This window comes from Daldinia vernicosa (assembly GCF_022497035.1).
Source record: "Daldinia vernicosa strain CBS 139.73 unplaced genomic scaffold F5Y00scaffold_78, whole genome shotgun sequence".
NCBI lineage: Eukaryota > Fungi > Ascomycota > Sordariomycetes > Xylariales > Hypoxylaceae > Daldinia > Daldinia vernicosa.
The window spans coordinates 65,651-89,897 of NW_025953994.1; the positions used below are offsets into that span (position 1 = coordinate 65,651).

Consider the following 24,247-nt stretch of genomic DNA (forward strand, 5'->3'; position numbering starts at 1 on the left):
CCCGAAAACGCATGCCAACTGCTATCGACCAGGGTCGGAATTAATCAATTATATAATACCTGGTAGGTGCATATGTATGTACGTACCTAGGGTACATACATCTAAAAGACGACGTTGAAGACGCAATTCCGATCTAAGCCTCATTTTAAATCTCTCTCATTTATTACTCTCCGTACGTTCCCGTTCCCGTGGAATCCATCAGATATCGAAAGAACGATAATAACAACATCTAGAATGGAACATGGTGTATGTATGTAGTAATAATAATAATTAATTAATTATTCATCACACAAATGAACCAGTTACCGATTCCCTTGACCTCATATGATATGCACCTAACCTCCAAAGACCATACCTAGTGTATTCGTCAACTCCACAACTCCAGTCATTGACTCCCCTTTTCCGATCCCAGTACGCCGGTTAATAGATGAGAGGTACGGGAATCTATCAATATGCCCCCTCACTCCCTCCCCGAGCTATATTCCCGTGTAAAAAGGCATGCTCCCCGCACCCGCTCTGTAAAGGTATCGTCTTAATACCTCGGATTATTACTTTCTGGCCTCATCCACCTCGGAGGCAAACTCAACTTGATTTTGTCCGTCATCTTAGCTCCCTTCTATAATTAGCAATAGAAACCAAAGGGTAGCACATTATAATACATATAGGAGTAGTGGCTTTTGCCTAGTAAGATGATACGGCGGAAAGTGTACAAGTACATTAAGTAGATAAATGAGAATCATCCCTTGATGGAGAGTAAAATACTGCTTGCGGCAGTGTGTGGTTTAAGAATATGCAAACCACCAGTGTTAAAAGGCCGTTTCTCGTGTCCTCGCTTCGTGGGTATTAAGGTATATATAATTTTCGTGAGAGTATCTTTCCTGCATGGTCCATTATATGTGGGTATAGATATAGTTGATTAATCAGATGGCTCGTGACGCTACAGCCGTATTCATTCGGCTACATGTATCTCTCCTCAGAGAGGCGCACGATCTCGCACAGTGCCCGCATGAAGTCGGGATTTTCTTCCTGCTTCATTTGCCCCGCGCCATCAGGACCCGCGGGGCTACCGTTCGTCACTCGTAACGTAGCGACGAGTCTTGAGATGCATCTCGCCAGTCCCAACCGCAAATCCTTTAATACTTGCTCGCCCTGGTCGGGTTGGGGAAGACGGCGGCTAGTGAAGGAACCTACGGCTGTCGTCGGTCGACTGACTTCATAGTAAGAGACGGCTCTGGGCGCTGCAAAGAACGATCGCTTGTTGCGAAGTGTGTTGCATCGTGAGGAAGGCGGTTCGGGGATCGGTGCGTTCGGATCATCTTGCAGGCCGAGCAAGGTTGCTGCTTTTCGTGGGATTGCGCCTCCGTCCGTAGAGGCGCGTATGTCTACTGAAGCACGGAGGTCAACCGAAAGGCCGAGACTGATTTCTGAGGGTGTTGTTGAGGATTTGGAAGTAGGTCTCGAAGTAGTAGTAGGATTGATAAGCACTGATCGGGGACATAGCGAAGTGATGTAGTTGTACGCTACGAGGTGGGCGTAGAGAGCGTCACAGAGATAATCAGATCCGGAGGGGAAGAGGTTCTGGATTGTGGTCCAGTCCGGTTTTCTAGGCCATACCGGGCTATATCTTGGTTCTAGGCTCTCTCCAAAACCACTTCGTTGCGGGCTGGTTGGCGTCTCGGCAGGAGATGACTGCTGTCTCTTAAGGGGTAACCACTTCCATTTCGTCTGTTTTGACTGGTCCGACGAGTCTACCGAAGCGGGCGATTCCGAATATAAACTTGCAGGACTAGATGACTTATACCTCAATTTCCTAGAGTGGCCACGTATGGTCTCGATCGAGAGGCTAGAGCACTGGAGCATCGTTTCCGGGAAGCATGTTATTGATATTCGAAGGGTATCAAGAACATCCGGCGGGAGAGGTAGGGGCATGTGCCCATCAGCCCTATTCTGAGCATAGTAGGGAAAGTTGTCAACGCTGGACTCCAACCAGGATTCAACATCTATCCCTGCTGCGGCAATTTCTAGATATTCAGCATTCTCTGCGTGAGAGTGTCGTTCAGGTTCATCCGTTTCGATATCCGCCTCTGGCAGGTGCAAGCTGGTCTTACTGGCATTACGCCCACTGCTAACATCATTCCTAACATCATTCGTCTTGTTACGAGACGGTTGGAGTGGGGCTAATAAGGGCATATTGCGATCTGGGGACGATGTTTCGTCTTCACGCTGTGTTGGCAAAGGCTGACTCGACAAAGCTTGTAGAGAAGGCGACACGTTAATCTTGGGAAGCACGGGGTAATTCCGGTGCATCAGAGAAGAGCGTCGTTCTGGTGGAGGAGTAGGACATGCCAAAGGCGATCTAACGCGGTTTCGTTGTTCGCCAGTACCCGAAGATTTGACACTGGCTGGCGACATTTTCGGGGATGCTTTTGGTGATGCTTTTGGTGTTGCTTTTGGGGACGATTTCGATGAGACTTTTGGCGAAGTTGGAGGAGAGCTAGTTAAGTTGGGATGCAGCACTGCCGAGTTTAAAGACATGCTCGTTGATTCATCTAGATCATGTCGTAGTGACAAGTACTGAGCAGGTGACGAGATGTTAATCATACTGTATCTTCGATTCGGAGAAGTTGGATCCTCGGCATCCAAGTCCATCCAGCTGTTACCGGCTTGTTTTTTCTCTTGTATTACAAGTTTTAATTTCAAGTGATTTGGTGGCTCCAGCTTCTCAGAAGTAACCGACGTGGCTGTTGTGGCGATGGATGCGCCCCGTGTGCCGATTGATGGGGGCATCAGTCCACCAGATGATTCACTACTGGCTGAATCGGAATCGCTACTATTCCGGCGTGATTCGTCGCGGTCGCGGTCGCGGACGGTGAAGAAATGAGATTGCGTCTCATTCACATTCTGCAATGACTTGGCCTTCCACGTTGTGTCTAGGAGATTAGATGGGTGAATAGATGAATGAACAGCGCTTAACGAACTATCCTGTAGCGAATATCGTCTTTTAGATCCGTCACCAGCTAATGATGGAGCTGGCGCACCAGCAGTCAATTGCCTCGACTTGAAAATCTCTTTCGATTCTTCCAAATCCCCAACCAGAAGTTCCGGCAGATTGAAGTCCATGAGGGGTTCGAAGGGTTCAAAGCTCCCCATCGTGACGTTCGTTCGTGCGTCCAAGTTAATCGGTATTAATCGGTCGGTGGCGTTGCAGGGGGATGGGGGATTGTCAGCCGGCAATGAAATCCGAGGTTAGGAGTTTCTTTTGATACGAAACAATAAGTATTGAAAGACAGTTGATTTCCCAACTCCGACTAGTTTTAATTCGTAGTTTTAATTCGTAGTAACAGGTATCTAGTTAGTTGATAACTATATTATGCTTCATTTGTTTATTTGTTAGTTAGTAGAGTTGCGAAAGTAAACAGGATTGTTTAAACAACAAATCCGAAGGAGCTGGAAATCAACAAAAACAGTCCTGCGAAAAAGGCTCAAGCTGGGTTGGAAATCCAGATGGATGGTCTGGATTTGAAGACGCAGAGTAAAGACGCAGAGAAGGGTTGAGCGGTGGACATACTTGGGTTTGGTTTTCGTAATTCGACAGAGATGAATAATCCATGAACTATGAACCATGGACCCCGGACAAGGACAAGGACAAGGACGAGCCAGGGGTCTTTTTTGAGAAAGTAAAAGGTCGCAGAAGGGGTCGCAGAACCTAAAGGAGAACGGAAACTACGAAGTATTGTGGGACCTGAGATCATCATCTTAAGCAAGGTTCATCCTAACAATTATGTATGTAGGTACCTTTAAACGATAACGATAACTAATAAAAAATAAGAAAAGAGAAAAGAGAAAAGAAAAGAAACATTTCCAAATTCCTTTTCTCACGATGCCAATTTCGCGATAACTTACACAAATAGCCATACCCCGAGTTACATCAAATCAGATATAATAAGATATAATAAACATCTCACCTAAGACATTCCTACATATCCTAGTTACAAAAAGTCTAAACCCTTACTTTTTCTTACACGCTGAAAACTTGAAGGGGAGTTTCGAGACCGAGACTTGACCGTCAGACCGTCCGATCTTCTCGCCAAGGGATCGCTTTCTAGGGTAGTATTTGACCACAATAGCGTCCTGACAGGAACCAATCAGTCAATTTAATTGAGAGGTCCAGAAATCCATTCGCCAAGTTAATACGATGTAACGCTGCTATCGTTTCTGGAAATTGTTCGTGTCTAACTAACCAATCGATTACTTCGTACGTGACCGCATCTCACCACATTTTTATTTTCCCTAATGCGGAGGGTTTTCTGACGAGCCATGGGCCGTGGCAGCTCATGGGCAGCATGGTTTGCCGAGCAGACTTGGACCCTTGGTTGGAGGAAGATGATCATGGCATGGCGCAAGATTAGCTATTCGGTTGTCAGATGGAGGAAAAGATTGATCGAAGAAAGTTCCGAGGCCAGAGCAATGCCTCCTCCGTACCCCAGTATACGTGTACTACGTTGTTGTCTAATAGGCTTGTGCAGCTTGTGTCTAACAGGTAGCTGATCCGTCAGTAAACTTGGCACGGGGTAATAATAATACTACCTACTTATAGTAAGTAGTACTTACCTACCTGGCAGCTAGGTATCTACCTAGGTAAATAACTGGTTTTATCTTTCCTCGAATGACTATCCCCTGCATCTAGAACAAGAAATCTATTCGGTCGAATGATGATACCCGATCTCGTTGCAGCTGGCAAGCGACACGACAGATGGGCGACCACGTTGTCTGTGAAGCTGCTTCTACCCCATCCATATGCAGAACGCCTACGGAGGATTGAGGTCCCACCTAATTCTCGAAGCTGAGGGAAACTTCGAAATGGGATTGGTCAGTCATGGGATAAACTCAGACATGTTGCAGCACTATGTATCGTCAGTTGCAGGATTTGGTTTGGCTCGCCTTGGCTATCCGCATAGTAGCCAAGGGATTACCGCCTCCGACGAACAAAGCCCTTGTCGAAAATATAGACGAACGGGTAGATAACAACAAGATGAACCATTATCGGGCAAAAAGATGGAATCGATTGGAGAAGATGCACGTAGGTAGCCGCCGATAAAACCCTCCCGTTGTTCATGTACAAGACCACATCGCTTCTCAAGGGCCTAACTTACCTAATGCAATGATCCATTCGGTCATGCTGCACATCGTGCATGAAGTTACGGACAAAAGAAGCAAAGAGGGGAAAATCCGGAACAGGATACAATGGATACTATGTATAGTCCGGAGGCTATTTGAAGGCTAAGTCGTAATAGGATAACAAGACGAAAACGTGGATGAATTACCTTACCCAGATTATGTGAGACTTGCAGTATTGACCCTAAATTATCGAATGGAAAGCAGTGGATGTTTTACCCAGATACCTAAAGCTTGTTAGACACGTGAAATGTAAAATGTGAAATGTGGAATGTGAAATGCTCCAGATTCTAGATTTTAAACTTGGACAATACATAGAAAAAGGCACGTACCCTTCCATTACGCCAAGATCTGAGGCTGACGCCGCATTGCCGGCCCCACCGACAGCCACAAACGACCTGCATAAACGTCTGCATGTTGGTGGGGGCTATTAACGATGAACCATCACCAATGGATTGGAAATTTGTGGGGGAAAAGGAAAAGAAGAAAAAAATAGTTACACTAACATCATCCAACTTCAAACATCAAACATCAAACATCAAATAGCTATCAAGACGTACAACAGCCGGTCATTTACACCATATTCGGACAAGTATAATATCACGGGATCTACATCTACATACGTGATCGGACCAATCCTAAAAATATCCGAGGTAGCTAGCTAGCTACATAGCTACTTGCGTACTAGTAACTAGAGGATATTTTGTTTAGGAGATAATAAATAAATTACAAATCTACCTCCAAGATCATCACGAATCCAGATGAATAGGGGCCAATGTTGACCGAAACTTACTTCGTGTCCGTGGCTGGGCAACCATTATCTAACAATACGACCATCTCAAAAGATGCCGGCATTTATGAGCATACACTCCACCCCAGCCATTCGACGACAAATACCTTTAAGAAAAGCTCTGCTCCCCGCCACTGTCTGGCTGTGAGCGACACCCATGTATTTACAGCCCAGGAGGAGAAATCAACGGTACACGTCTACTCGAGGGCCAAAGGCAATCAAGAGGCCTTGGTTACTTTTCCAGAGCGCATCCGGAGCATCGCGCTCCAAGATGATGTGCTCTATTTGGGTTCGCAAGAGGGCAGGCTTATCATATGGGAGGTCTGCACCGGTAGACAAGTGACTACGTCTGCTTGCCATGTTCAAGCGATTACGTGTATCGCTGTTACACCCTACCACCTTCTCACCGGGTCCGAGGACTCGAATATCAATGTCTGGTCTGTTCCCCGCTTGCTAGAACTAGACTCGACCATCGAACACGAACCCCAAGTGACACTATCGAATCATAGAGCCGCCATCACATCTCTTGCTATCGGTTCAAGCGTAAATCCGGATACCAACATCTGCGTCTCGGCAAGCAAGGACAAGTCTTGTGTCATCTGGAACTATCAGCAGGGTGTAGCTCTACGGACATTACTATTCCCGAGTTCGCCACTTTGCGTGTCCCTCGATCCGTGTACACGAGCCATCTACGTTTCTTCCGATGACGGCTCGCTGTACGCAGTTGACTTATTTGCCGATAAAGCTCTGTTGGGTCCGACGAGTATAGAAGACAGCTCTACGGCCGTTCAGGTTTCCTCGGCGTTTGGCGCTACGCCTCAGGAGGCGGGAGCGGCATCGTGCATGGCGTTGAGCTACGATGGTACGACTTTATTATCGGGCCACCCGCAAGGCCAGATTCTACGATGGGACTTGAGCAGCCGTGCTGACTCCACAGAGCTAACAAACCTCAACGCTTCTGTAACGAATATCGTCTTTGTTTCTCCACTTCCGACCTCGCGGCCTGCCAAGCCAGTTGCTGTTGTGAAGCCATTCCTGGGAAGCCGCAGTTATAACTTTACCTCCCAGTTAGATTCCGATATCTCAGAGGATACGAAGTTCAGTAGGATACTTAAATCTAACGGGCTCCCGCATGATGTCTTGGAACAAGCCATCCTCGCCTTCCAGACACCAGCTGAGGACACTGTTGGAGATCAAGAACTGAGGAAGGAAAACGAAGAGTTGTGGGAGGTTATTAACGAGCAACGGGCCCTCCAGAAAAAAACCTTACAGCGATATATGGAAGTTAAATCTGCTGGCTCTTAAAGGGCTAGTTAGTTCCAGTGCTCCTTTTCGATTTTATCGGCAAGATCGGGCCACGACTCTGTGAATACTACCCTACGGCTTGAACGACGTAGCGACACCAGTAAATAACTTTACTGTATCGGAAGTTCGCACTCCATACGTAAAAGTTCGGTTTCGGGCGGATGTCAGTCAGCCTTAGCATAAGCTTTATATACGGATGAGAAGTTACTCTACGCAAATATTACCCTCATACTGGTTTGCTCGATATAGCGTCTGCTAGACTCGGTTAACTATCTAACACTTGGAAAAGTTTAATAACCAGAGAAAGGACGCGAAGATAGATAATACCCTCCTCGCTAGTTATCAATCTAACTAGTGTTTATTAAGAAGCTGTCTCGTTCTAAACTAACTACCATGAATTTCAAGCTAGAATATTGCAGAGCTTACAGCATCCTAACTTCACTACCTACCTAGGTATTACTTATCAGAACCGAAGGCCACACTGAGAGGTTATGGGCTGATAGTTGAGTTAACATGGGATGGTCCTTTACGCAGTTAAAGAGTCAGTCTTGACAGCTCGAATAACTATGCGAGAAAAGATATCTAGTTTAACTACCCAATGGCGCCATATGGGGCACGATGCTATGGTAATTAGCCTGGTTGGACTAGTTAATAGTAGACGATGTTACTCCGAATCCCATCAAGGTGTTCGTCTCCAGCAGCCAGGTTGGTGGGTAATGTCAAGATTTGCTATTACATAGCTAACCTACCCACCTCGGTACTATATCCATCCACGTGGGAGCACTAGTCGATGGCAAGAGACTATTGATAATTTAGCGTCAGGCGCTAATAGTTTGATGCTACTTCGGCACTTCTCAAACTGATCTTGGGATAACTAGTGGCTACTACAGTCTCATTCTCGGTATCCGGTTCTCGGAAGCGGGATGTCGAATCGTGGACCGTAAAGCATGTGGTGTAAGTACCTTAGGTGGGTAGGTAGGTATGTTTACGTTAGTCTACCTACGTCTTAGGTATGTTTTAGCTTCCGCAATATCGATATACGTGATACCATATTCTATTAGAAAGTAACAGACAAGATTTCAGTAACTCATAGATTGGACAAAGAGCGTAGACGGATGGAAAACATCCCATATATATATTAATCTTCGAGGCCGCCGTTACTCTTCCGTTTTCCTGATATGTCAGTATTCTAGCCATTTGGGACGCGCTGACCGTCGTGCCTCTAACAATCAATTATACGAATCTATAACCCATGATCCATGATCCTATCGTCTAGTTACACACCTAAATAAATATATGTCACACACAGGAATCAGGATCACTCTCTCTGTCCACATATATAATTAAGACCAAGACACAGCATCGTTAGGCATCGGCGCCAGATGAACACATTACAAGCATTCATGCTAGACGGGCGTTAGACGATAACCTAAGCGAGGGATGTCGTAAATATAACCCCTCTCTTCACCATGCGTAACCTACATCCACATATACACTATACCCGCAGCCCAAGAAAACAACTAACCTAGCCAGCCAGCCAGCCAGCCTCGTGACATCTAGCCGCGCATATACATATATACATAAACGCATACACACGTATGTATACAGCTAGATCCAGCCGAACCGGGTCAGCGGAGCCCGCCCTCGGACGACGAACCATCTCTCCCATCCCATCCCATCCCATCCCTCCTCCAGTCGCAGACACAGTATGTATGCGCAAAAGAGCCAGCACCCCAGTACAACAAGAACAGATTAAGACCATTCGAGCCGGTCGGTCAGTCGACTTCGCACATTCCAAGCGACGCGCATGTGCCCTTCTATGTATGTATGTATGCACAGTACATACAACTACATAGGTAGTCTTAAGCCTCACCCGCCCACATTGGTGCTAGCGGACCCAAACTTGGCCGTGGATTGCATCCCCCCACCCCGCCGCCCAACCTCTTCCGGACGACTGCCTTTCCTATTCCGGCCGCTATTTGCTTCTTTCGACACGGAAAGCGTGCCCACCATACGATGCATACATACAAATAGGTAGATGGCTCCACCTGTGCATGTTGATCTAGTACTGCAGGGCGGGGGCCAAAGAGATATACATATGTATGTAGAGTAGTTAGTTAGCGTATTCCGTGGTTTCGACAGCTGTGGCTCTATCTACACTAGGTGAGCCGAAATCGCCCACCTAGGTGTGATGAGCACGAGTCAGGTGGTCCAAGCGATGAGATCTACCTTGGACCCTCGGACGTTACCTCGATCTATTTTCGTACAAGCTCAACCCGTTATACGAGTCGAGATCGTCTAGGCCAAGGTATCCCAAGACTTCCTTCCAACAAGTCGGTCAACTGCCGAGCGATGCCGTCTTAATCCCCGAGTCCAAATCCCTAAGCTACCTAAGTAGCTAGCATATATTCCGTAAATCACATAAATAATCACATTACTCCAATCACTTCCTAATTCAAAAGAGGGGTATCGAGTATTCCGGCGCCAGAGTGGGTATATATATTCTGGGGTGGAAATGCCTATTTCTCTGTGACAAGTAAGGTAAGTAAGTGTAGGTGCCGTAGTATCATAAATGGATTCTCAAGTATGTAGGTTGCCTGCGCAGTCCGGATCTTCAACAAGAAAACAAAACACAAGATAAAAGCTCCACATCGAAACCCAAATGTCCCGAAAGCAGAAAATAAACGGTCGGCATGATAACTCGGGGAGCCTACATATGTATGTAGGCCCCATGTCCGAGATTAGAACGCTGTCGTTCGTCTGCTGATCCGTGATGTATGCATACTATGCCCTCCCCATGCAATACGATGAACATGCAAGCCCGCCCATAACCCTGAACATTCGCTCCAGAATGCGAAAGGATCTTCGCCGCAGGAATCGTCGAAGCGAAACCCCATCAAATGTCGGTCCGAAGAAGCGTAGCAAAATATTAGCAAAATATGAAACCGAGAAGCCTCTCTGGAAAGCTTGTCTCAACCCTATTAGAGCCTTGTCGTCCTCGTTTCGAGGAACCGTTACAAGCGCCTGAATTTCCATAGTGTAGAGTATTCGCACCTAAACCAGTAGCTATTCTATAACCCGAAAAGGCGTTTTGACGTCTAGGAGTCGCACGTCCCGTGAAACTGAATCCTTGTGCAAACTTTCACCCACATTCCTCATAAGCTCTTGAGTGAAAGCTACTAGAGAAATTATAGAATAACACATTTAGGTCGATGATTTGAACCTCGCTCCCCGTCTTTTCTCCGCCTTCGCCTTTTATAGTAGGATATAGAGTACGGATCGAACTTGTCGTCTTGATCCTCGACGTTGGGCTCCGCGGCATCATACTTTCGTAGCATTTGTCGACATAGATCGATGAATACTTCGTCAACGTTTGCTTTGAAGTATTAGTCTGGCCATCCTATGACCATGGAACTTCAAGTATGGGTAGGAGCGAATGCATGGGGAAGAACTGTGGGTAAATGCACTTACTCTTCGTCCGAGCACTAGCTTCATAGTATGGCGCACCCCATCTCTCCGAGATTTGGAAGCCTTTGGTGCGTGGCACGGACCGCTGGTCTTCTAGATCGGCCTTGTTTCCACAGATAACAATTGGCACGTTCTCGTCGTCTTTGATACGGATGATCTCATCACGAAGCCCCGCCAGCTCAGTTAACGACGAACTTGAAGTGATACTGTAGACTAGTAAAAACCCTTGACCAGTCTTCATGTACAGATCCCGCATAGCAACTGGAACTGAGTTAGTATTAGGTAGTTACGAATAAATGGTGAATTTAGTAATATGACTAACCAAACTGTTCAGTGCCTGCAGTATCCAGACTATCTCTAGTTAGTATGTGCCAGAACGGCAGCAAGAAAATAATGGTGGGTCATGTTTGTAGTTGGCATTGTCTTACATCTCCAGAACTACTTGACGACCCTGGTCCGAATATGTCAGCAGACGTTTACGCCCAAACCAACGGGTTAGAGATAATGAGTAGAGTTACACTTACATCGACGGCCACCTGGGTTCGATACGAGTCTTCAATGGTCGGGTCATAACTCTCAATCCATTCGTTGTGGACAAATTGAGCTATCATAAAAAAAAAAAAAGCCCATTAGCAATTAGGCTCTTAGCGCAGAGAATGACGCACGAGGCGTAAATAGATCGCGTTTCGTTTCAATCCAAGATGGTCCAATCGGAATCAATTGCAACTAGGAGGGATGATTACCTGTAAGACAACTCTTCCCGACACCGCCTAGCAGAAGTTAGCGGCGGTTACGCATAAGCAAAGAAAAAAAAAGTTTCAACATGGAGTAAACCTAGAAAAAGAAAAAGAAAAGCTTGATCCTACACCTCAGCTGGGTTGATGAGAGGAATAGGTTAATAGTAACAATAAAAATCGCCTTACCTGCACCTAGCACAACAACGTGAAATTCCCGGCTGCTCGCAGAATTGGAACGTTAGTTACTTAGACCATAATAAAATGAATAGATCAAGAATCCGAGGCGACAGGGGAGACGAACGCAGGTTGATAACGGCCTTGTCTCGGAGGAGGCATGTTTTTCGAATTTTGGCCACAGCTTCAGCTTAAGCTCCAAAGCTAGCCTCAAGCTCCGGATTTCATGAAAAGCGCATCAGAGGCGCCGAGGTCGGGGAATTGATCAACAGAGCAAAATCCGGCAGCCCGTCAGCTCGTGTCTATCACTAAAGCGACAAACAACAAAGCAGCGGCCGGGATGGGGTTTAGCTGGTGTGTAGTGGTGAAGGTATCGTCATCCAAGCGGCGGATGGAAAATGTTTTATGTATTGCTTCTGGATGTTGGCCCGTTGGCGTTGGCGTTGGCGTTGGCGTGTTGACGGAAGATAAAGTCAAGCGGATCCAAGCGGATACCTTAGTTAGGTCGAGGTATATATGTATGTAGATATGTATGTAGGTAGCCGCTTAAGAAACAATCAGATCAAAAAGAGCCGCGTTGGTTAAAGTCGGGGGACGGGGGACGGGGATGACGAAAATAAAAGCGCGGCTGGCCCCCTTTCCTTGCTTGGAGCGACGAACCAGGGAAAGGGATCAGACGCAGCGATTCTTCGGTACACCCGTGGGCCGTGAGAGGATGTAAAAGGAAAAAAAGATAAACGGGGACTAAGTACAGAACAGCAGGTTATTAGGGGGCCAAAAAAGAGGGGTATATTACATGTAGGAGGTAGGTATGTACATGTAAGATGGGACGGGCAGGACAGGTAGAGATGGACAAGAGATGAACCAAATGGTGAAAATGGATGGGAAAATGCAACAGCATTACACCTGAGCACCTAGGCACATACCGGTACGGGTTCAAAGATACGCACAGTGATGAAAATATGTCTGTAAGAGGTAGGATACCTAACCTATGTAGGTATATATGTATATGTATGCGGCCAGTACACCCCTAAAAAAGGAAAGGAAAAAAAAAAAATATGCAACCCCGGTCCGGCTGGGCTGGGCTGGTCTGGCTGGGTATTGTACCTAGATAGGTAGTTTAGTGGAAAGATTGATAAATGGGTATGGGTAAAAAGATGGTCAGATGGAATTTTGACAAGATGCACGTTAATAAATAACAACTAACCGACACTAATGCCAACAAGTTACAGAAATATTTAAAAAGTCAAGGTCGAGTTTTGCAGGCTGCAAAAGAAAAGGTGAAGGATTAAAAATATGTTTGAGAAAGGAAGCCGAGCAGCTACATATTATATATATCTTTCTTTCCTTCGTTGTAGGATAGCAGCTTCCAAGGCTCTTAATGTGTGATGCGTAATTGCCAATGTACCTAAAGAGCGGTACAAATAGATTTGGCACGGTCGGCCCGCCTTTTTGTGGTGGGCGCGTTTATTAACGTTGTAGTATCGAGGGGAGCGACGTAGTTCGGGGCGGCTTAGGCTTCCTTCTAGGCTCTCCTAGGTAAGTGGTTATGTACCAGGTAAGATTATACATAAGGTACATAGTAGGTATTGTACCAACGTATAGGGTAGTAACGGCGGCAGATGTAGTTGCTATCTGTCTTTTCTGCATGCGTACGGATTACACTTGGGTAGTATGTAGGCCTACATACATTAAGCGCTGGTGGCGGACCCTACCTACATTGCAGCAATTAGCAATTGCAAGCACGATGCATTCTACATAGTATTAGGTCGTACACAGCAACTATTACACTGCCACTTATACGCTTCTTACTTACATACACTTACCTAAGTACTACCCCGTGGATGGAGTGCATGATAACTGTCGTACAATCCCCACGCCGATCCAATAGGCTGACGAACAATCTTTTTAGACTTTATTTTTTTCTTCTTGAACTTTTGAATCCTCCCGCCTCTTTTTATCTTGAGTAACGTAAACTTTCCCTCCCTTGTATCAGTTAACCTTGTATCAGTTAAGCAATCGAGGCATGATTCGAGTCTAACTTGGTAGTCTATTTATTATCTTTCATTTACATCCTACCTGCGTCATACTTTAAGTGCCTCCATCCTGACGCCCCTTTTCATATTCTTTTTTATATTTACTTATCCTCCCAACGAACCACCTGAAACTGCCTCGTACATTTTTCAATCGGTTTGTCAGATAACTTGTAAGATACTACGTTGCTTATATTCACTCTTAATCTTATTTTTCGCGGCGAAGACGACCTCTATGCCTATGCTAGTGAGCTAGGGATGAGGTCGTTCTACGCAAAACTTCCAACTCGGAGTTGCAGACGGATTAGTTATTAAACAACATTGGACCTCGCAACAGCTAGGAGAGGAACCTAAGCGGGTCAGCCCTGCATAGACAAGCCCGTTGTTTGTGCCGGATGCTGGGTGTATCTCACGCCATTCCTATTCACGGCCTAGCCGTCCGCGCTTGGTGCAGCTCCGCTGGTAGCATACATAGTGGCAGCATGGCAGCATGGATTGTCCAGTTTCGAAAAATGCCCGGGTGAAGTTGGCAAATCTGGATGGTATTCCCACCAATACCGAAGCTTGGTTAATTCGAATGCGGCGAAACCTTGCACAAGCCCTCTGGTTGGGCTGAAAGATGCAAATCGCATTTTAATAATCAAGTATCATCCAGTACGTGTCGGTGAAAATATTGGGCAGTTCAGCTGTCTGCCTATCCGAGCGCTTCCGATGCGCCAACATTGCACCAACTACTTAATCGTAGCGGTTGTATGGTTCATCCCGCGCATTCAAGAACCCGGACGAGGCTCTGAGAGGAACCATCGGTGTTCCCTTCATCGATTACCCAAAAAAGAAATAGATGGTCCCATCCCACCTCCACTCTTACGATATTCTATGTCTACCTGCCTTAGCAGCTTAGATATTGTATCCATGCGTTGCGAGCCGTCACCTGACAGGTACCAGCTGCGCGCCTTGCATTTTATTTATTCTATCGCCTCGAGACCATGTCGGTAAAAAGACGAGTGCGCATTCTAATAACTCAACTTGGATTCCACCGCCAGTTAAAAATCCAGCTCGAGCAAGCACATCCCAGTTGACACGACTGTCGGAAGTGGTCGACCTAGCTCCCCGGAGTTTTTAATGTGTAGTAAGTGGCATGCCCCCACCTTACCTATAAGTTAGGCCCTCTTGGCCATGCTGGACTTAAACCTCGAGGCTCCATCCGGCCCATTCATGGTATTCTTATATGAGCCGTGTCGTATTCCGCTTGGGGCTGTTTCGGTCCAGCTCATTTCAGGTTCGACTTTACCTTTCAAAGAGACCAGACGTTGTATCGAAGCGCTATTGGAGTTCGAGTTACATCAGATCCCGATACTCGATATCGACAATATCGAAGCATTGCGCAACCTTTCGTATATGTCTAAGTATACGAAAAACAAGCCTAGGGGGAGCTAAGGCTTGTCTAGCGATACTCATTCATAAATTCTCGTCCGAACCATCGGCTGGTTGCGATTCCGATTGAATTATGCTCCGGAACGACGCCCGTCATTGTCCCGTACCCGCACCGCTAGTGTCTACCATAGGAAATGACATGCAAGCTATACTATTAAAAGTATAGCATGGGAACTCCGACACGTCGTGAGCTTTCCACCTAGGACAAATCTTGAATAGCAGTTTAAGTGGGTTTATACTACTGCTAGTACTGCTAGCTGAAGTACTGCTAGCTGAGGTGGAACAAAGCAAGTATTCTCTACAGCTGAAAACCACACCGACGCGCGCCGGCTTATACCGAGAGTCCGAGACCGCATACGGCATATTAGCGTATAACTTAGTATATTATTGCATGGGGACTTATTTTAAGCCACATATGTCTGAGTATATCTTGAAAACGATAGGTATACCTAGTAGTATTGAATTGGTTCTTTACTACCCGCCACTTTTGAATACGTTTTACGTGGGGGTAAACCTGTGGCTTACGAGAAGCCTCATTCTCACGCGGGCTGACGTTGATAGGACAGCTATTGTGGCCGATCATATAATACAAACTTAACGAATCTATACCATAATATGATGGTTCTTTAACCTGGTTTTCTAGCCATTAATTGTACCTATTATATTGGTCAATCTCAATAACATCTTAGTGTAGAGCATGCAGTCCTTAAAGTGAGAAGTGGGACGTCTTCCGTAGTCCTAGGCATAGGTAGTCGTCCTAGATTCGGCCCCCAAGCCGCTGCGTATCATACCATTTAGTCAACCCGTTGGTAAAGTTCCCGATTCCTAGCTCAGCTTCCTTAGCAACATCCTCCTCGCAAAGTCTTGCCATACTCCACTGCTCCCTGGATCGATATCTATCTCCGAGGGTCCGATATTATCTCACCGGGATACGCGTAGCTCGAGAGTATCATAGATTATGGTGGACGGATTTAGTACGCCTCTCTGTACTACCTTGATCTTCATTCGAATATCTGTGTAAACTCGTAGCAAGCATCCCTCCCAAGAGCGTAGGACTACCGTCTACGGCCTTTGTGGCACAACATTGGTCATTAGCCAAGGTTTAATAGTTTAAATTGTTACGTACTAGTTTTCGCGCCGGTTGAAGATCTTCACTTGGGACTGAGACCGACGGATTTACAAATGGATCTCGGTAGTTTAACTCGGGACATTTTCACCCTATATGGACTGCGACTTATAATTTAAATTTACCTACATCCCATACTTCTGTTGAAACCCCCTTTACTTAAAAGTGAATAAGTACTTAAAGATGAACATTGCTGTTCCATAGAGAGGACTCGACTATCCGAGTCCTTTTACATCTACAACCAACTTGCATTTTCCCCAAGTCTGAACTCTTATCTAAATGTTTAACTACCCATCATATAAAAACTTTGAAGACGGTTGGAAAATATTGATGTCTTCTTTCGGCAGGCGTTCTTTGGATAAAGAGAATCGACCAAGCTGGATAGAAGCGGCCACGGCCCCATTCCCCTATGTATCAACAACCTACCTACCGGTTTACATCCGTCTATCACATTCAGCCTTCTTTAACCCTATGTGACTTACCTAGTGCCTTATTGAACGGCTAGATGGGCAGCGACGCCGGGCCTTCACTTTGGCTTATGAGTAGATACTCTATCAAAAAGGTAGCCTCACCGAGCAGGTATCTTCACAATCCGTGTCGGAGGAAAAGAAGCCGAAAAGCTCTACGAGCAACTAGATAGGGCAAATAGTTGCCGAAGAGACTTCCGATATCCCCTGCTCCCTTTTACTGATCCGTCTGTGTCCTGCTACGGAACCTACACGCGTAAATACGAAGTGCTCGCTGTGTAGAAAACATGCTTACCAGCTCCCAACTCCTGTTCAAGGTCGTAGTCGAGTCGTTCAGAGTACCTACTTTCCAGGGAACCCGATGGGCAAGTTGGATTATTAGGGTAGGTAGGTACGGCAATATATAACGTGGAAAGGTTGTATCCTTCAGGGGTCGCGGGATCGGGATGAGACCAACGGTAAGGAAGGACTTCAAATCCATCGTCTCGCAACCTTGGATGAAGAAAGGGCAGGGCAGGGGTAGCAGCAAGATGCGACGTTGACATCGTCTCAACCTAATCTTCTTTCCGTCCGAACAGGGAAATCCTCCTAAAAAAGAAAAAAACCTGATACGAAAGCTTTATCCTACATATACGAGAAGGCTGTCGAGCGACCGAGAAAAGGCATGTTGATGGCCTGACGGGGGAAATGGGACGACGCTCATACTTGGCTTGACTACTACACATGTAGGTATTCATAGGAACATCGGGTCCCAAACTACCTAAGGTACGTAATACTATCCAACTGCTTTGATGAGATAGCAAGATAAGACAATATCAATCCGGCCTTTACATTTCTTCAAGCAATATATGGCTCAATGGTTGGTAGCAAAAAGTTTGGTACGCAGTCTCGAAAAAAGGATACTAACTACCTAGACCAGGTAGAAGAAGAAGTAGGTAAACGCGTTACAACAATTCCAGCAAGGACACAATTCAAGGTAAAAGACGATGGATGCTCCGTACCTAAGTAAGTACCTAGAGAGCATACCATTTAATCTACTTAGCGTATTCGGAGTTCTACTCGCTGCGACAGCGGGAGACACGATGGCAAGGATAGGTAGGTAAATACGAAATGAGTTTGGAAACTCCGGAACCGATGGTCAGTCATCCCAACTCTCGACGAGACGCGTTCAAACCAACTAACCTACCTACCTATCTTCTACCACCCCGAACACGCCCATCTCCACGCGAACGCGGCCCCGCGGCCGGCTATATACACGTGGCGTTCCGTCCCGCGTCATATGCGGACATTACGATCATCGCAAAGGGGTCCCGCGGCAATCTACTTCGATGGCACCCTACTACTACTACTACATAGATCCCGTGCTTATAAAGCAGCGCAAGTCCATCCTGGGCGGCAGGCAACTCACAGAGAGAAAGATACGAGAAACGAACACGAACTGGAAAAAAGAGACGAATAAAAAGACTTTACTTTACGGACAGCAACCAAGAAGCTGCTAGGCAAACCATTAATACTCTGGAAGCAGTAACGCCGGGGTTAAATTACCAAACTACTAACTCATCCACGCACACCTATCATACGTACACGGTATTTGCTACCTAACTCCGGCCCGCGCTTGGACGCTCGCTCCAAACTGCGGACAGATTGGTATATTACGACGACCGACCATCCCCGTCCCGGACCTCCTACACATTAAGCCTCAGCAAAGGTGACATCTAGTTTAGATGATTTTACACGGTTAAGAAAGTGGAATATATGATAGAGACGATCCAGGATGCAGGAGAAGAAAGAAAAAAGAAGGAAAATTTAGAAGATAGTAAAAATATAAAAGTAGATAAGATATGATAGATGCTTCCTTTCTGGTATAGATGTGAATCGAGGTGACCGTCTAAAAATCGCTAGCTATATTACGACGACAGAGGAAAACGGAAGAAAAAGAGAAGCGGCCAAAAGAAAAAAATAGTTATCCGCCCTCTAGCTTGCCTCGAAACGTGATGATGATGCCTGACGCGGCCTGTTTGGTTCCATCAACTAGAACGCGTCAAGTGAGGCAAGAAAATGACGAACACCGGCGACAAAAGGTATAATGGGAAAGCCCAACAAATAACCCCCGCAAGATAAACCCAGTCTTCCCCTATGTCTTGCTTCATTTTGCTGGACTCGTCCCCCCTTTCCATGCCTTATGCCATATACCAGGTTTCCAGATCCGTCCATGCCTATTCTGCAAAGATATAGAAACCCATGCCCCAAGTACTCCGTCGCTTTTGCCCCCGCTCATTGCATGTACTTCCAAGAATAACCGAAGAGAACCCTTCTCTTGTAAGATGATGATGCGCCGATCGAAGATGGGAGAAGAACGCTGGCTATGCTAATATAAGTCAGGGAATGCTGATGTTCGAGAGGCTGTTTCTTTGCCCCACGATATCAAATATCGGCCTCTCTTGAGATGCTGGATGCTTTATGACACCGGTTGTCTGCCCTGCCGAACACGTAAACCTAATACCAGCCCGCCTGAGCTCCAAGATAATGAAGGATCCAAGTGTATATGCTCCTCGCTCCGTCTGACACCAGTTCCCAACCCTTTTTTCGCCCAATAATTTTGACAATGCCGCGCGTAGATGAATGGTATCGCCTTTTTAAGTTTTGGTTTGGATATAGATGGGCGCGCCAGATAAATCGTCTTTTTTCTTTTCGCCATGCTTCAAATATTGAACAGAGACCGATGAATAATACAACAACCGATTCGCCCTTCCATTCCAGACGTGGTCCATCGAGGATGAGTTCGGCCAACGCGACAAACCCATAAATAACAGCCTCGATCAAATCCATAGCCGAGATCGTTTTGAAACCGTTCATGTCGGGATAGGGGAAGCGAGGGGCGGCCGCTATAAGCAGAAACATAATGCTAATGACCCGCTCAACACAAAGTGAAACAAACACCGGAATATGCCTCCTGTGACCAAGTCTTAAGTAAAACACCGATATGACTCTAAACTCCCAGGCTACCGGTAACCACACGGTGGTTCGCCGAGGGGAATCATATTAATGAAAAAAAGAAAAAGAAAAAAAAAAAGAAGTCGACGCCGACGCTTGAAACCATGCATAACCACTATCCCCATTTGCAAATGCAACTACACATGCAGCCATTAGCCAAGCAACCTCTAAGATCGAGGATCTCAAATCCATCAACTATCAACTATCAACCGAGCAAAATTTCGTAGAGCCGAAATACCGTTCGCTCGGAACTCCCGTCTCGAATGCCTTCCTAAACGCCAATATTCGATCCTCGAAACACATAAGGCACGCATCTATCATAGATTCGGTAGGTAGAGCTTAATCTATCGCCCCATCATATAAGGCGGGAATGTTGATGGGGTTCCATTGACCGCGGAAGAACCACCACCGGCCGACAACGGTCCACTATATAATGAGCTATTCCATACGTTGCTGCTGCTGGAAGGAGGGAAGGTTGCATACGCCGTGCTCGGGTTGATAGGGGTCGTTGATCCGCCATTGTAAGTAATGCGACTTAGGCCAGGAGGGGCCGCAAGACCCGGCGGGGGGCCGTTAGCGCTGGTAAAGCCGTTTCCGGGACCCGTCATCATCCCGTTCATACCCGCCAAAGAACTGGGACCATTTTGCCCTGGGGACTGGCCAGAACGTACCCCCAAGGGATTCTTGGAGAAGCTAAGACGAATCCCTCCCTTAATGCTATTATGGAGAGGTGTACCGTACAATTCGTGTAGTGCCTTGGTGGCAAACGATACATCTTCAAATTCAACAAAGCACATCGGGCCGTTCTGCTTGGTCCGGAAACAAAGACGCTTGTAGCCCCGTTGCTTGGAGAACATAGCTTTAAGCTCTTCTTCAGACGTATCAATCGGGAGATTACCAACGTAGAGCGTATTGCATGGCGGGTTCTGGTCAGCAGGGTTCACAGGCGGAAAATGGTGATGGCGCTGGTAGTGTTGGTTACCCATCTGAAAGTTCATTGAGTGACTCGCGCTATTCATGCCAGTTGGAGACATGGTATTGCCGTGCGCAGATAAGGGAGTCATGCTCGGATGTGCAAATTGCGATAGAGATGTTGGGCCACTGGTCGTCGTATTCAGAGATAAATTGGCCATGCGACTAATGGGTAGATGCGGTGCGGTAGCTCGTCGTTGTTGCGTTGCACCATTCTCGGCATAAGCAACCGGATCTTTTAGGAGCTCACGCGTCTCATCATCCTCTGCAACATCGTGATTAATGAGAGTCTTGCCTGAGATGCGCGTGCGTTCTGTTAGGTGATTACCGATTGGTGACTGCGGTGAGAAGAGGCTTTGGTAATGCGCACTGGACTCGGGGTTCGGTAATTCGTTGCTTCCATATAAACCATTCATGGGTGGTGATATGTTATCTAGGGACTGAAACGGACCGTTGAATCTGGATGATTGGCGCGAGGCTTGGCCGGAAGATGTCGTCGAGGAGGGAGCGCTAGATGGGGCAGAGATCGTACCATCAATCGGATATCTTCTAGATGCGGTAGGGCTACCTGATACAATCTCGACAATTAAATCCACGTCGCTTGAGCTTATAGATTTGCCGTGTAGCATGTCCTTGGCTTGCTGTGCTCCGGTAGGCGTCTTGAATCTCACAATCGCAGACCGAAAACCTGGATCTTCCGATTGCTCTGCGGGAAGCATTTCGATGCCAACCAACTCCTGTGAGAAGAGAAGCATCAAGCTGAGCTTTTCCTCGGTCGTGTCGGCTGGCAAACGGCGAATCAATACAGACGATACAGGAGAGGGAGTCGCGGCGAATGGCATGCCGACGGGCTTAGTATTCGCATCGCGTTCGAAATGGTGCATGGTACCGATAGATAGAGGATACGGCGACGACTGAGCGGGCGCAGCGTTGGATCTAAAAGGTTGCGATTGCGAATGAGGGAGAAAGCCGGACGCGGCCATGGCGGTCTTAGTGGCGGTAGCCGTGGTCGTAGGGGGAGGAAAAGGACTTGCGCGGCTCGACGACGACAAAGGAGATAAGGTGGATTTGTTAGACGTATTTGAAACTACACTTGAAGTACTTGGGTCCACGTTCATGCTAAGAGATGCATGCAATTAGGTAGGCCGCCCTACAAGAGGTGCCTGGATTTCTGGGGCACTATGACAATACGCGGCCGAGGATGTAGATGACGATCGCGCTGATCGTAGGACAACAGGATGTGAATGTCGCGGGTTCGCGGTGGCGGGCTTTTATTCCCCTTGCTTTGGCGCGATGCGATGGGTTGGTAGTAGCAAGCAAATTGTGGGTGCGCCCGCAGGCTGCGGCACGCAGAATGGGAAGAGGCGAAATGTTTTTTTAAGTAAGGCGTGTATTACTAGTTGACGCGATTGAAAGGATACTGTATACAGATTTGACTGAATTGTCCAATCTCGAAGTGGCGACGACGCGGCCGCGAAAAATGGAGAGGAGTGACGATGCCTTAGGAACGGGCGACGCGATAAGACAAGCAGTACGGAGGCAGTACTGGGGAATGCAGGTTGCAGGTTGCAGGTTGCAGGTCGCCACGAAGACACATGAAAATAAAATAAACTAGGGAAAAAAAAAAGGGTGCGCGTCTTTTGGTTGGGTAGGTATGGTAAGGCAAGGCAGTGTGTGAAGGTAAGCTGATAGATAGAGAAGTATTTAGGAATAATAATAATGAGTTTGGGGGTTTGGAGAAAGAGACGTCCGGGTGCAGGTGGTGGTGGTGGTGGGATGGGGGGGCGTGGGAAAAAAAGGACCTTTCAATCTCTCAATCTCTCAATCTCTTTGGCTTTGTGCTGTCGTACAGTAGTTTAGATGGCCTGTCTTTGCAGGGGTGGTAGAGGGAAAAGGGAAAAAATAAAAGAGGGTTCTCTATTTGAGTACATATTGAAAAAAGGGCTGTTCCTGATCTGGCCAGTGATGGGTGGATTGGGGTGGATGGACAAGGATATGATGGGTGTCTAGCCCTTGGATTTTGTCGATGGGAAAGGGAAAGAAAAGGTTGACTGATCACTTTGAGGCCTGTAAGTGGTTAATCGCTCCTCCCGGCTTCTGTTTGGGAGCTACCCCTCTAGTACTTGTACTTCTCTCTCGGACCATGATACCCGTGCATTAGGTATGTAGGTTGACATACCCACATTAAGTACTATAAGAAGAATGTCGCCGGTATCTATACCTAAGCACTATAAACTCTATAAGGTCCGCTCATATTGAGCTTTGTTTAAGGCTAGGTAGATTTCAAGGTCGGACATTTTTTTACAATGTCAAAAGATGTATAAATACACGAACCGGATTAACAAGTAAAGGAGAAAATATACTTAGGGTTTTGACGATGCGTTCTTCTCTAGGCTCGAACCATCGAACCAAAAATAATAACTACCTCTATTAATGTTAGGAAATCACAAAAGAGGAAAAAGCCGTTTTGGTCTTCGCACATAATTATCACTGGATCCAGGACCAGATAAACAGCAGCCCAGACCCTCCACGCCCTCCACTCCCTCCACTATGGAACTCGGGACAAGTGCACGCTAGAGCCTACATGTCTGCATGTACGTACTTTTTTATACTAGTACTGCGCACCTAAGCTGCTGGTCCCGAAGCACGGCTGCAGGAGTGTACGCCGATGCGCCGCTAAAAGCAGTTAATTGCCGGGGGTAGACGAAATTGTGGGTGTGGCAGTGTCCTTGCAGCTCGAGAACTGCAAGTACCTACATATATAGTAGGTACCTAGTCCAAGCAGCCAGGGGGGGAAGCAGCAGTAGAAAAAGATGGGATTGCGGGAAACGACCGGGGGTCTTTAGCTTTTCTATGTACATGTAATAAATTGATGACAGGCACCATGATACCTTAGATACCACATCTTATATATACCTAGGTATATACATACGTATTATACTGTACCTAATTACCTATTACAATTCCTTATCCTTGCTCGCTCTCCACATGCTCCCATACATTCCCATTCGCTGGGATTCAACTAAGAAACATGGGACGAGTGCGTTTTAACGTTGACTAGCGCAAGATGCAATGCGAAAGGCGAGAGGTGTGAGGGAGTGAGGGAACCTTTCAAGCATAAAGGACATAGCACGATCGAGATGTTACCGGTAAAAATAGGTCTAGAATGCAGTAAGAGGTACCTAGGTAGGTGATCATGCTGTTTCTCAAACCCCTCCTCTTCCCATTACCTACGCTATATTTGATGTATTCGTTAGTCCGTATTAAATAGGATCTCCGTAGTAGTAATGCTTAAATCTTAATAAAGAACGGCCTTGAAGTGTTCGAGACGAGATCTAGTCAGACTAAGATCACGTACGCGTCTTGTCGTTATAAGTTGTCATTAAAGTTAGAACGTTTCGGCCCGTGGGGGGTTGAGGCTCGGGATGTTACTGAATCGCCAAGGCAATAATGTTAAAAGACTCGTCTACGAATACCAGACGATCACGTACGACCAACATCTTTATATGTAGGTACTAATGCATATATGATTGCGTGGTAGCTTTCCACCAGGTAGTGAGGTGGGATGATAT

General features: G+C 46.6%; 4 protein-coding genes across 4 annotated transcripts; 1 reads left to right on the forward strand and 3 right to left on the reverse strand.

Moving 5' to 3' along the window:
- Positions 1 to 789: 789 nt before the first annotated feature.
- Positions 790 to 3,316, reverse strand: F5Y00DRAFT_202174 (uncharacterized protein). The gene has a single exon (XM_048005369.1). It carries the CDS (start codon positions 3,148 to 3,150, stop codon positions 958 to 960), a length of 2,193 nt encoding a protein of 730 aa, XP_047860243.1. The 5' UTR covers positions 3,151 to 3,316; the 3' UTR covers positions 790 to 957.
- Positions 3,317 to 5,779: 2,463 nt separating this feature from the next.
- Positions 5,780 to 7,778, forward strand: F5Y00DRAFT_202266 (WD40 repeat-like protein). The gene has a single exon (XM_048005370.1). The coding sequence runs from the start codon at positions 5,951 to 5,953 to the stop codon at positions 7,268 to 7,270; it is 1,320 nt and encodes a 439-aa protein (XP_047860244.1). The 5' UTR covers positions 5,780 to 5,950; the 3' UTR covers positions 7,271 to 7,778.
- Positions 7,779 to 10,378: 2,600 nt separating this feature from the next.
- Positions 10,379 to 11,988, reverse strand: F5Y00DRAFT_202346 (ras-domain-containing protein). The gene is made up of 8 exons (XM_048005371.1): positions 11,777 to 11,988; positions 11,662 to 11,693; positions 11,482 to 11,508; positions 11,263 to 11,342; positions 11,167 to 11,189; positions 11,061 to 11,089; positions 10,742 to 10,999; positions 10,379 to 10,646 (listed from the first exon to the last, which is right to left on the reverse strand). The coding sequence occupies exons 1-8, from the start codon at positions 11,809 to 11,811 to the stop codon at positions 10,459 to 10,461; spliced, it is 672 nt and encodes a 223-aa protein (XP_047860245.1). The 5' UTR covers positions 11,812 to 11,988; the 3' UTR covers positions 10,379 to 10,458.
- A 7,906-nt stretch (positions 11,989 to 19,894) lies between these two features.
- On the reverse strand, positions 19,895 to 21,658 carry F5Y00DRAFT_256127 (uncharacterized protein; the record flags this gene model as incomplete). The annotated part of the gene is made up of 2 exons (XM_048010364.1): positions 19,895 to 20,017; positions 20,096 to 21,658. 2 exons carry the CDS (start codon positions 21,656 to 21,658, stop codon positions 19,895 to 19,897), a joined length of 1,686 nt encoding a protein of 561 aa, XP_047860246.1.
- Positions 21,659 to 24,247: the final 2,589 nt, after the last annotated feature.

Coding starts and splice junctions, on each gene's coding strand:
- F5Y00DRAFT_202174 (XM_048005369.1), bottom strand. CDS start 3,150: ATGGGGAGCTTTGAACCCTTCGAACCCCTCATGGACTTCAATCTGCCG.
- F5Y00DRAFT_202266 (XM_048005370.1), top strand. CDS start 5,951: ATGTTGACCGAAACTTACTTCGTGTCCGTGGCTGGGCAACCATTATCT.
- F5Y00DRAFT_202346 (XM_048005371.1), bottom strand. CDS start 11,811: ATGCCTCCTCCGAGACAAGGCCGTTATCAACCTGC. Junction 11,694..11,776: donor CAAGGCCGTTATCAACCTGC/GTTCGTCTCCCC, acceptor TTCTGCGAGCAG/CCGGGAATTTCACGTTGTTG. Junction 11,509..11,661: donor CGTTGTTGTGCTAGGTGCAG/GTAAGGCGATTT, acceptor AACTTCTGCTAG/GCGGTGTCGGGAAGAGTTGT.